This window comes from Cetorhinus maximus, chromosome 25 (genome assembly GCF_964194155.1).
Source record: "Cetorhinus maximus chromosome 25, sCetMax3.hap1.1, whole genome shotgun sequence".
Lineage (NCBI taxonomy): Eukaryota > Metazoa > Chordata > Chondrichthyes > Lamniformes > Cetorhinidae > Cetorhinus > Cetorhinus maximus.
The window spans coordinates 29,790,344-29,803,529 of NC_135903.1; the positions used below are offsets into that span (position 1 = coordinate 29,790,344).

A 13,186-nucleotide genomic window follows, 5' to 3' on the forward strand; every position below is an offset into this window, starting at 1 on the left:
TGGAAAATTCCAGTCAGTCTCTGATCCCCGGCCCTAAAATGAGCTTAACCTGGTACCCAGTGCTTGAGGGTGGGTAGCCCTCTGAACCCGACCAGGTCTTCCCCAAAATGGCTGGGGGTGGGGGGAAGGTGCTGGCAAATTGGCGCTGCAGCCAATGGGGTGAAACTATGGTTCGGCCACTATTGTCCCGCCCTATCAGCCTCAAAAATCCCGCCTGCTGTGTAGCATGCTCAGCATGATATTGAACCACCCAGACCAAGAAGATCCCGACTTTGATCCCTTGTCTATGCTGAATTAAATGATATCAGTTTGGAATGGTAATGGCGGCTATAATGTCAGGACCCTTGTTTCAATATTCTTCTTCACCCCTGACTGGTGAATGCACCTGGTGCTAGATGAACACAGGGTTACAATTTTTTTTAACATTCTGCCGATAGTCACTGTTTAGGTTTCACTCATGAAGAAACGTCAATGGGCACAGAATTGGAGGGCAATTGGTAACTTTATAATGATAACTGGGGAGGCATTAGTGCCTTATGGGAAAAGAGGAGAGAAAATCTTAGGAAAAATTTGGAGGTTTATTTTGAAGATTTAGGTGCATCAATATTGTCAAAGAATGCTATTCATGCTTAAAGATTGTCAGAATAATTGCCTATGTTTCAGCAATAGGAACATTACCTCACAGGATGTCTCAGATTTGTCAGAATGACTTTTCAGGTCAATCTGCCACTGACAGTCATAATCAATGAACAGGAATTGCTCTAAGGCACCTGTCGCATTTTGCTATCTTTCCAAGCTTCTTCTTCTCCCTCGACCAGCCAGGCCTGTGGTGGTGATGTCAGATCACTCAGGGAATCCGGGTTGCTGGGGCAACATGCACTTTTTACATGCTTGCTGTAGTCTGGGACGATGGATGGTGATGAGAGAGGCTCCAACTTTCTTTCCATCACATATGGCTGACCAGGAATCTCTCCCATTCTTACCACCTGCTGTTGCCATGTCTTGGAACGATTTGCAGGTTGTTAATCCACATATTTGGCTGCCTTATGAATGCACCTTGCTTGGCCATCAAGTCCTAGGGTGGGACTCGAACCCGTAGCTTCTGGTTCAGAGGCGGGAACGCTATCTACTCTATTATTGCGAATCTGAGAATCAGAAATTCTGTACACTGGGAAGTAACCTGGCGCATCCTGTGGATTTATATGACAAACGATTGCAGTTGGCTGTTTGTAGACCCATTTTCTTGTGATCTGTATCCTCTTCTGCAGGACTGCCAGTGAATAAAGCAATAGCATCCTCGAAACGTGAAAAGTTTGTCCTTCGGATTCAGCGTAGACACCATGCCAGTTCTGTCAACAGCAGCAGGTACATTATTACAGTTTCCTTTATGCTCGAGACATTTGAAATTAATTTAAACAGAATTCGATTACAATTCTCTGAATGAGTTTCTTGCTTAATTCGTAAAACAAGCACCATTTTTTTAAAGTAGGCATTTTTTTGCTAAAATGAATCCTCAGTTTTTAACCAAATTTTGAATTATGCCTTGATACATGGGAATGAAATTTTTGTTGAAAATGCATCTTAAAAGCCAAGTATTATCCTTTCAGTTGCTTATCAGTTTGATGACATTAACCCTCAGCGTAGCTATTCACATATTACTCACTGGGTTCTTGGCATTTGATTACTGCAAGTAACAGCAGAAAGGTAAGCCAATACCTGAAACAGGACAAATGGGGCAGAAATTTTCGCTCGGTGGGTGGGCGCATGTAGGATGATGATTCCAAAAGCAAATAAGAATAAAATAAAAACTTTGAAATGTTTCATTAATAACATGATGTCCCTGCTCCTATCTCTTCAGCTGCCTCAGGGGGATTATGCAGTGCTCACTCACGCACATGTGTGAAGTTCACACTCAGCCCACTCGCCTTCCCCCACCCCCCGCCGCACAGGCAGCACTCAGTCCTGCCCCGCGCATTTCACGCTGGGTGGGCCATAATTGGCCCGCCAGCGTGTAATCGCGTTCGGGTGCCGATCGCGGGCGGTGCCCGCCAAGGGCAAAATTCTGCCCATGGTTTGTTAGAAATGCAGGATGACGGGGTAATACAAGACTGCTGAAGTCATGAAACTCGTATCATTTGCTAATCTCAATTCAAAACTCTTCCCAAAACTTAGAACAAGCAATCCGTGTACACAAGTTGATGTAACATTTAGGGTTGCCGTCAAATAATTAAAGAAAGAAGAATGATTGCAGTGAATTGAAGATAAAAAAATCCATTTATGGGAAAAGATGCGAAAGGCTGCAATAAGAGCAACGGAAGAAGGATCATACGGACTCGAAACATCAACGCTGTTTCTCTCTCCGCAGATGCTGTCAGACCTGCTGAGTTTTTCCATCATTTTCTGTTTTTGTTTTAGGTTTCCAGCATCCGCAGTATTTTGCTCTTAACTCTGGTCCTGCACAGTTTTCAAATGTGAAAAAAATAAGAGTGTGTGTGTTTACTGCAGGCAGATGGAAAGCAGCAAAGCTGTGAATTCTGCATGAAAAGATATACGAATATATAGTGGGTAAATATTAAGGCTAGGGGCTCTGTGATGCAATGGGTAGCATCCATGCCTCTGAGCCAGAAGCTCTGGGTCAAGGTGTGTTGATCACAAAGCCAACCGGGTTGAATATCAGGATGCAAAATCCTTCCAACACATGGTAATGACAGGTGGTAAGGGTGAGAGAGGTTCCGGTGGTAAGGGTGAGAGACGTTCCGGTGGTAAGGGTGAGAGAGGTTCCTGATCAGCCATGTGATGGAAAGACTCTACAATCACTATTCATAGCTCCAGATTACAACATGGATGTAAAGTACATGTTGCCACAGCAACTCGGACTCCCTGAGTGAACTGTAACACACCACTACCAAGCACTAAGGGGCAAATGTAGAGAGTATAAAGACAGCCAGGTAATTATAAACCGCACACAAGTGTAAGAGCTCATACACCAACAAGGAAACATTCCTGGTTTTCTCCTAAATGCAGTGATTGATGCTGGAAAACTAGCAACCATCTGGTATCACATTCCAGGAGCCAGGCTTCAACTTGATTCTGGGAAGGGCTGAGGTTAATTTTCAGCTAGCCTCTCGAAAGTAAATCTGGTGTTATGAGCTGAGTGCCTGTTTTAAAAACTGCCCATTTTTTATTTCCACTAATGTCAATTTGATTAACGATACCAGACCTGCATCAACGTTTTGCTCAAACTGCAAGTTGATAATTATACCCAGATATGGAGTAATTATTTGACCATTAGGCAGTACAGCCAAATTTAATCTGGTCCTCTCCTAGTATCCCCATACACCTGCTGCTAGATACAAGACATACACATCAAGGACATCCAGCTCAATTTTGGCACCTCCACACCAATATTTGGACCTCATTGGTACCCGTACCACACAGTGCATTATCCACTGGGCAATTAAACAGTCTAAAGAAAACATGATTTTGAAGAATTTGCATTTATATATCATCTTTCACAATTTCAAGATACTCCAATGTGCATTACAACCCATAGATTACTTCTGATGTGCGATCAATGTTATTGAGGCCAATTTGTACACAGCAAGATACCACAAACAGCAAGTGGCTAAATGATCAGTTTTTGGCTAAAATGCCAGGAGAACTTTCTGTTGTAGGCCATAAAACCGTTTTTGTTGACATGAACAGGTGGAGTCAGAGTTTGAAGTACATTCAAGCAATACCTCAGATAAGGCTGCAATTCCTCAGTTATTAATGCAGAGCGTGTACTGAGGCTCATTGTGGGGCATGCCCACAGAGTTTGGACTCAGAAACAAGACTGCTACCACTGAGCTACATTGACTCTAATGGAGCACAATGAGCAAAAAAAAAAGCCATCAGAAATAGAAAGGATCGATCAATTGTCAAAATCAAAAGGTCATTAATTCATATATTAAATTATGAGTTCAAGGTTAAAAAAAATCTAAATGCAGAGAAAATAAAAGAAAAACCTTAGCTTTAGGTTCATAAAAACTACATCAGGATTGCATCATAGAGGAGTTTTCAGGTCAGAGTAATTAAATTAGCCAATTAGTGAAGTACAAAAGTAGAGGTTAAGCGATAATGACTGCAACAGCCCCCAGTGATTCATTCATTTTTCAACTATTACTATGACCTAATTGGATAAAATGAGATGTCGCAAATTTTCTTTTAGAAACATGAGATGTTAACTCTTTGATCACTGAGCGTCGGTAATTTCAAAAGCAGAAACATACCCTGCAGAAAGGATTACTGTAAAGTATAATTGGTCTTTCATAATATCAGAAGACTTTAATCTCAAAATAAATTTTGGGCATATTTGTAATGCATACATGCAGCTTTGCTTCAGAACTATTTATTTCTAACTATTTTTTTTATTCATTTACGGGATGTGGATGTTGCTGGCGAGGTCAGCACTTATTGCCCATCCCTAATTGCCCTTGAGAAGGTGGTGGTGAACTGCCTTCTTGAACCGTTGCAGTCCATGTGGTGTAAGTACCCCCACAGTGCTGTTAATTATACCTTGGGTTGAAACTAATAACTAAAGTCTATTTCAGTTATTAAAGATCAGCAATACAAAATAACTTTATCAAAATATAATCTTGCGATTATGATGGGATTTCCAGTTTCTCCTTCACTATCTACAAGTGATAGATGCCTGTATTATGTTCAGGTGGTTGATCTCAGCTGGAGAGCAGCATGGAGCATTACACATGTAACTGAAATAATGAAGGCAGATAAATCCATTACAGCCTAATTTGTGTGTATTTCCAAATTACCATTTATACTGAAGATAGAATGTTACATTTCGCTATAAATTTGTAACTGACATATTTCATAGCATCCAATCCCCACCAAGCAGTTATTTACGCAAAAGAAACTCTCCCACTGACTGGCTTGAAATTTGAATGTTCTCTCACGCTGAATGGATAAATAATTGGGTATAAATCGCAGACTAGCTTTACCCAAAGAACTTGTCAATATTTGTCTATAACAATATTTGTCTGTAACACTATTTGTATGTAACACCATACAAATTTTCTCAAGGACAGCATTCAATATAAACTCTGAGGGATCACAAGCCTGATGGTACAGAGGGGTTAATTTAAAATACTTCAGCCTATAAGTACTAAAAAAACAATTTTAGGAATGTAATTCAATTAGTGACTTTTCAAGTCCTCACCTTTCCTTTGTGGCCTATAATACCGCATGTCAGCCTCAGTTCAGCGTGATGGTTATGACATCAAGCCCAACTGCAGACACTTGAGCACACAATCTAGGCTGGCACCACAGAGTAGAACTATCAGAGGGGTTGTCTTTTAGGTGAGATGCTAAACCAAGGCCCGTGACTGCTATTTTTGGTGAATGTAAAGAATCCATGGCACTGCTTGAAGAGGAGCAGGCATTTACTCTGCCAATATTTCCTACCAATATTTCTTCCTCAATCAGCATCACTAAAACAGTTTTATTGGTCAGTTTGGGTTGTGAAAGTGCTATATAAATGTAGGTACATTGCTCTAATGTGTTTTCAAATATTAACAGAAATAAACAACTCAAACACAAATTTGCTGAAAGTAGTTCATGGGCGGAATCGTCTGTGCCCGCTGGCGTCGGGTATGTTCAGTGGCGTGAGCGGCCAGTATGGCAAGGCGGCCAAAAATCGGTTTCATGACATCGTGAAACTGATTTGCAATCATCTGCTCAGCCCGTTGATGACGGGCTGCGTTTCCCGCCATCAGGCATTGGGAACCTCATTGTAATACATCAGCATTGCATTATAAGGCCAGGCCGCCGGACTCATTCCCCCACCGCTGGATTGTCTGCCCACGCCAGCCTGATCGCACGCCGACGTGTTTCACAACAGCACATAAAAGGCGTGCACTTGGCAGGGGTGCACTTTTGGGGAGCTGGGAGGTGAGTGCACAGTAACATTGCGGAGTGCTCGCCAGGGAATGCCTGTTGGACTTCAAGGTTGAGGTGCATTGGAGGGGGTGGGGGTAAAGGCTGCCCCGCGGTGGAAATGAGATTGGGTGTGGGGGCAAAGGCTGCCCTGTGGTTGAGGCGGCTTTGAGGTAGGGGCAAAGGCTGCCCTGCAGTTGAATGTAGCACACAAGCACATGCGGGGTGGAGGGTGGGGGGGTGTGGGGGGTGGTGGTGGAGGGTGGGGGGTGTGGGGGGTGGTGGAGGGGGTGGATCGAGAACCAGTGTCACCGAAGACTGTGCATGTCTGGGGAACTGGTTGGTCACATCTGCCAGCTACTGCAGGATTTGGTGCCACGTGGACATGGAGGGCATCCACTGCCAGTGGCCGTGAAAGTGACCACGGCGCTCAATTTCTACGCCGGTGGCTCCTTTCCGGGCTCCGCAGTTGAGTCTGTGGGATAGCACAAGCCTCCACCCACAAACACATCCATGAGGTCACAGATACCACCTTCGCGACAGCCACACAACTTTATGCATTTCACCTGGGACCAGGAGAGTCATGATGCAAGAGCGATTGGATTTGCCCAGGTCTTGGGTTTCCCACAGGTTGAGCATGCCATCGACTGCACTCAGATGACGCTAGGTCTCCATCACAACACACGGTCAACTGTGTCAACCACAAGGGATTTCATTTGCTGAATGTGCAGCTGGTGTGTGACCACCACAAACGCATCCTGCAGATCTGCCCACAGTTTCCAGGGATTGTGCACACCTCCTACATTCTCAGTCGGTCACAGATCCCTGACGTCTTCCAAGGCCCACAGAGGCTGCAGGGTTGGCTCCTCGGGGACAAGGGCCACCTGCAGAGGACGTGGCTGATGCCACCCGTGCAGCGGCCTCAGACTGCAGCAGAGTGAAGGTAAAAAGAGGCTCATGCTGCAGCTCGCAGGTGGTGCAAACCATTGGGATGCTGAAGATGTGGTTCTGCTGCCTGGACCGGTCTGGTGGAGCCCTGCAATATAGTCCACAGAGGGTGTCACGCATCGTCGTTGTCTGCTGCGCCCATTACAGCCTAGTGCTGCAATGGGGAGAGGAGCTGGCTGAGGAGGAGATGCGGGAGCTGGAGGAGGATGCCGATCATGGTGAAGGCGAGGAGTCCTCCAAGGCGGCGATGAGGTCCTCGCACTGGCCAGATGAGGCAGGCACTCGGGAGATCCTCATAGCTGCTAGATTTGTGGAGGATGATGACGACATGCAGTGAGGAGACACCATAAGATCTTCACATTGCATCTGTGAATATTTGACTCCAGTCTGGCTTATGGCAGTGCACATACCCTCTGTGATAATGCTCCTGTCATGTGGACGCAGTGGAGGCCCTAATAGTTGTTCATTTGCAAGAGGATGATGACGACATGCAGTGAGGACACTCTGTAGATCTTCACATAGCCTCTGAGAATGTCCGACTCCTGTCTGGCCGAGGGCAGCTTGCTTGCGCTCTGTGATCAGGGTCATATCAGGGAGATGGAGCAGCCATGAAACTTTAAAAGCATAAGCATCTGATCCTTTGCCTTCAGCACCTGACCCCTTCAGGAGCACAGCGTCACTGGTCACAGATGCTGAAGAGATAGGGGTCAGCCCCACCTTAAAGGTGCTGAGAGCACACAGAGAGAATGACAGAACTCTGTGATGCCTGCCCACGACATTCTGGCAGCAATGATGAGCACCGTCGAGGTGCAAGATCACTAATGTGTCCAGGAAGTGTGAGGCTGGACCATCACTTTGGTCTGAAGGCTGCACTAAGCACATGGAAGAGGCCCTGGACTGAGACACCTGCCTTTATCTTGTGCTGAAAGGTTTCACATCTGAGTGACATGAACACTGCTCATCAGAACAAGGAGCCATAGGCAGGAAGGCATTCTTAAGAGTTTATTGACAATAGTGAACATTACGTACAAGTGATTAACACCCATGTCCAGGCTGTACAACTACATCTTCTTAACCTTTCTAACCCTGCCACTACATCTTGGTTCTCCCCGGACATCCACAGCGGAGGTGGAGGCAGTCTGTCAACTGCGACGCCCTGTCTGTGATGATCTTGACGGGCATCCTCTGGAGGGCAGAGACCTGGAGGTCCCCGCCCTGCTTTCGGGGTCGTGCTGTGTGGCAGTGGCTCCTTCCTCAGCCTGTGGAGCTGGAGCTGCTGAGGTCACAGGAAGAGGCGATTCAGATGGGCAGGAAGCTACTGGAGTCACCTGGATGAATTTCCTCGGGTGGTACACCTGCCAATCCTCTTCCCTATGGGTGCCCAAGAGGCCCAGGCTGACTCCTTGAGTAGAAAGGGTAGCTGGAGTGAGATCGAGCTGCCTCACACTCCCCTCGCGTACACAATATTTGGAGGCCAACTATGGTGTCAGTGATGGAGTTCAGCCCGTGCAGCAGTGCAGGAGCGATGTCCTGGACCGAGGTCTCCATGGCGGCCACAATTCTACCAGTGTTGACCTCGGTGCGTTGGCATGCCAGCACTATCACCTTAGCCTGAAGGCAGACGGACTCCTCCATCGTGCCTTGCAACCCGAGAAGTGCAGCGGACATCCTTTCCTGATGTTCCCGAGCTTGCCTTTGCAGCTCCAGCAACTGTGACATGACCGAATCCAGAGGCTCGTCATCTGACTCGAACTCAGCAAATTTCTGGCCTCCAGCAGTTCTCCGAGTGCTGGGAACCTAGGAAGTCCCTGCAGCCACCTGCTGTGGATCAGAAAGTGCAATGTGCTTACCAGGTTGTGATCCTGAGGCTACTCTAGAACTAGATCCCACCGAGGTGTGTGTCTCTGCACTGATGTAGGGTGTGGGCGAGCACTGTGACTGGTCTTCAAGGAGGGTGCCTTCAGATTCCTCATCAGAGATTTCTTCAGGGCTTGGAGGCTCTATGTCATGGATTCCCTCGGCTGTTTGGCAGATATGCCTACGGAAGCAAGGAGAGATAATTAGTGCATGACAGTGGCCTGTGAAACAGGATACATCACTCACAGCTTAGTTGTTTGATGGATGTTGCACTGCTGGATCCTCAATTGGCAGAGCACCGTCGACCTCACCATCAGCACAGGAATGGTCCAGATCCTTGCTAAACAGCTGGATGGCTGTGTTTTCAAAGTCCGTGAGGACCTTGATTTCAGGCATTCCTCCACTGGTTAGCAACCTTTCCCCCTTGTGTGCCAGCTTGTCCTGCATGAGTAGAGATGGAGAGACTGTAAGCAGGATGCCTGCCAGGCCCGATGATAAGTATGCCTGGCATGTGTGGCTGGTGAGTGGTCCGATTGGATGGGATGAGGGCAATGAAGTTGTGTGTGAGAGAGTGAATGGTGATGCCCCTTGAACTGGCAGTGAGTGAGGGCCCTGTGGATGTGCGATGGATTTGTGAGCATGTGAGTTGAGAGTAATGAGAAGTGTGACTTAACCTGGCAGAACAGAAGAGATCATTCATCCTCTAGTGGTACTGGGTGGCTGTCCTCTTTTGCAGGGTGTTGGCACTGACCACCACTGCCACCACCTTCCAAGCCGGATTGGTGATGTTGCTGCACAACCTGCGGCCAGAGCAGGGGTAGAGAACATCACGGTGAGCCTCCACTGCGTCCAAAAGACACTCGAGGGACACGTCATTGAGCCTGGGGGCTGCAGTCTTTTTGCCTTTCAGGGCCATGTCTTCTTTGCAGCAGTCGTGGGCTGGAAGCACTGAGAGGTGTGTGCGCAGCTGGACTTTAAATAAAGCGTCTGGCGTGATGAAGCGGCGAGGTGATGGCGTGGCGGGCGAATGAGAGCCTGCCCGCCACGGAACTGGCGCGTTTCCTGGGAATGCATAGTTAATACAGCAGGTTTGGAACAATACAGCGTGAAAATACCCCATTGCAGCCGGTGGGTAAAATGTCATTTTTCCCACCCGCTACCACATTTAGTGCAAGCCTGGGACGATTCCACCCCATGTGTTCAATGGGTATTGAGAGGTGTGCTGATCAGTAAACACAGGACCAGTGATACAGTTCAGTAATTTTCTCCACACAGACTCAGCTGGAGTTCTTTGTTAATAGCTTGAGGGACATAGATGATCTAATTAGTAAAAACTAGTGCCACTGATTGCCTAGACCATGAAAGGACAGTTATTCCATTGGGGATGATACAGAGGTATGCAATTACGCAGCCGCCTCAACTACAATCAACTGCGTTATCACCATGCACTATGAGTATATCCAGAGTAACAGCCTCAGTAACACTACTAGATGTAATGAGTTTATCCAGTGTAATGTTCATATATACTTTAAAATTCCACAGCAAATCTTTATATCATATCTTGTGTGCTGAAGCTAAACTTCACTGTTACCTAAGCAACGTCACTAAGCATTTGGTGTAATGGAGGAAGCAGCAAATTTGAGTTCAGTTAAATTAAACAGTAAGTTTATCATAAAATTGATGCATTCTTTGATTCAAAGGGTGACTTAAAGCATACCTAATCCTTCAGATTGCATTTTTTGGGTTGTGAACTCAATCTAAAATTAACTGCATATTTAATAAATCTTCTTCAGTTCTCTGCCCAAAGGCAGGTCTGACACAACCTCCACCATCAAGACAGGTCTCACATCCACTCTAGCTGGGATAAAAGCAAAATACTGCAGATGCTGGAAATCTGGAATAAAAACAGAAAATGCTGGAAAAACTGATAGCACCTGTGGAGAGAGAAACAAAGTTAACATTTTGGGTCTGTATGGCTCTGAAGAAGACATTTCCTGTTTTTATGTCATCCTAGCTGGACTAGGGATTGAACCCTGCGCTGCTGGCACCAATCTGATCCACTCCAGCCAACTGAGCCAAACAGTTCCCCAAGGGATCAGAGTTGCTTTTACACACATGTTGTCGTCCATAGCGATGAATAGTGATGGCAGAGGCTCCAATTTTTCCTCACATGGCTGATTAGGAATCTCTCCCACTCTTACCACCTGCCATTGGTGTGTGTTGGATGGATTTACAGGTGGATATTCAACCTGCTTGGCTGTATTATGAACACACCTACCTTGGCCATCAAGTCCTGGAGTGGAACTTGAACCTGGAGCTTCTGGCTCAGAGGCAGGGACACAACCGACTGCGCAACAAGACCTCCAACGCTTAATAAACAACAATACTACCAATAGCTTCCTGTAACTGAGCTGAAATTAACACATTAAAAATAAAGAACTTATATTCATAAAGCACCTTTTATTTGCTCAGGAAGTCTGAAAGCAGTTCACAGTCAATGTGTAGTCACTGTTCGAATTGAGGTAAACATGACAATTTATATACAGTGAGGTCTGACAAACAACTTTGAGATAAGTGACCAAATAATCTGAATTATTGTTAATGGTAGAGAAATAAATGTTGAATATGACTCAGAGATATGCCCTGCTGTATTGAGATTCAGCGAGTGTAGAGAAAATGTAAATGTTTCATCAATTTGATACTCATGTATTTATGAAGTATTATTGCCCAGCTCTTTATAGCATTAGTAAAGAAAGATTAATATTTGGATTTTCATAATAAGTGGGTAAGAATTAGATGGGAAATGCAATGTGATTTCATTTAGTTATAAGTTTTAGGAATTAAAACATTAGACTAGATCCCTTGTGTTCATTCCTGTCAACTGTTCTCCTTAGAACAAAGGGGGGGCTAAGAGGAGAATCGATAGGAGTGTTTAAAATCATGAAGGGCTTAGATAAGAATAAATAAAGAGAAATTGTGTCCAGTGGCTGAAGGGTCAATTAGCAGAGGGCACAGTTTTAAAATGATTGACTTAAAAACCAGGGGTGATATGAGGAAATACTTTTTATATGCAACATTTAATTAGGATTTAGAATGCATTGTGTGATCGGGTGGTAGAAATATATTTAATAGTGAATTTCAAAAGAGAATTGGATAAGCACTTTAAGCAGAAAATATTGCAGGAATATGGGAAAGCGTGGGGGCGGGGGTGTGGGACTAATTAGATAGCTCTTCGAAAGAACTTGCACAGACTCGATAAGCCAAATGAGGTCCTTCTGTACTCTTTCTATTATACAATTCTATAATTACATTCTATGTTCACAATGACTGAAATGATTGTAGGAGACTTGCAACAGACCACCATGTTGGAAACTAAAGAATTATGAAATCTATAAAAGGGTCCATTCATATTGCTCAAAAATGATGATCCATTTTTGATTTAGAAATGTTCCTGTGTGAAAAAGCAGCACCTTGATAAGGTCAGAAACCTATGTACTTATTGTTATCTCTCCATTATCCCTTGTTACCAATTTATATGTGACTGTTTAAAGGAACCCCCTGAATGAAATGTTTTGTGTCCAGCTGACATGATGCTATGAGTCTCTTTTGGGGATTATGGATGACCAAGTGGATTATGCATTGCATTTCCTATTCATAGCATCGCTGGAGTTATATACAAAACCCCTAAGTTTTCGTGAGGGTTCCACTGGGCAACTGGAATCTTTTTCTTCTTAGGCAGCCCCTCAAGATTGAGGATGACTTGTTTCCATTCAGGTTCAATGGGTTTTGAAATAGCTGATAAGTCTGATGTGCGATCTACAGACTCTGCAGCTGATGCTTAAAGAGTTGGGTACATAGGTTGTTTGCACACCCTCCAATGCCTGGACTTCACCTCTGCATGTTTCCAGCGAAGTCTCTCAATATGTTTGGTGCCATCCTGAATAAGCCTTAGCCATATTGGTCACAAGCCAGAGTTTCCCATGAATCCTCAGGTATGTATTACCTCTGAGTAAAGCAGTTGCTTTGGGAGTTTGCTGTCAGGCACAAGAATGAAATGTCCTGTCTAGTGGAGCTGGTTTTGAGTGATTAGCACCTCAATGCTAGGAAAGTTGGCTTAGAAGACGCTGCTGTTGGACCACCTTTCTTGCCACTGGATTTGGAGGATCTTGCGAAGACACCGCTGGTGGTACTTCTCCAGTGTTTTGAGGTGCCTGAAGTAGGTTGCCCAAGTCTCCGAAGCATAGGAGCGTAGGGATCACTGCTGCCCATATGGTAACATAAGCTTATTCTGGGGTTTAGGATCCTGGTCCTCAAATACTCTTTTCCTCAGTCAGCCAAAGGCTGAGCTGACATGTTGGAGGTGATTATGAATTTTATCATCTGTATATGCCTTCATCAAGAGTACGCTCCCAACATATGGAAAATGGTCCACATTTTCAAGAATCTT

General features: G+C 45.1%; 1 protein-coding gene across 3 annotated transcripts in view; it reads left to right on the forward strand.

The window, feature by feature from the left end:
- Nucleotides 1-13,186, forward strand: part of mpp3a (MAGUK p55 scaffold protein 3a) — an 89,086-nt gene that overhangs the window by 12,032 nt on the left and 63,868 nt on the right. For all 3 annotated transcript variants that reach the window (XM_078529695.1, XM_078529696.1, XM_078529697.1), the window contains exon 2: nucleotides 1,269-1,365. In XM_078529695.1, the coding sequence (XP_078385821.1) occupies nucleotides 1,341-1,365 (25 nt within the window). In that variant the 5' untranslated portion in view covers nucleotides 1,269-1,340. The remainder of the gene's footprint in view (nucleotides 1-1,268; nucleotides 1,366-13,186) is intronic.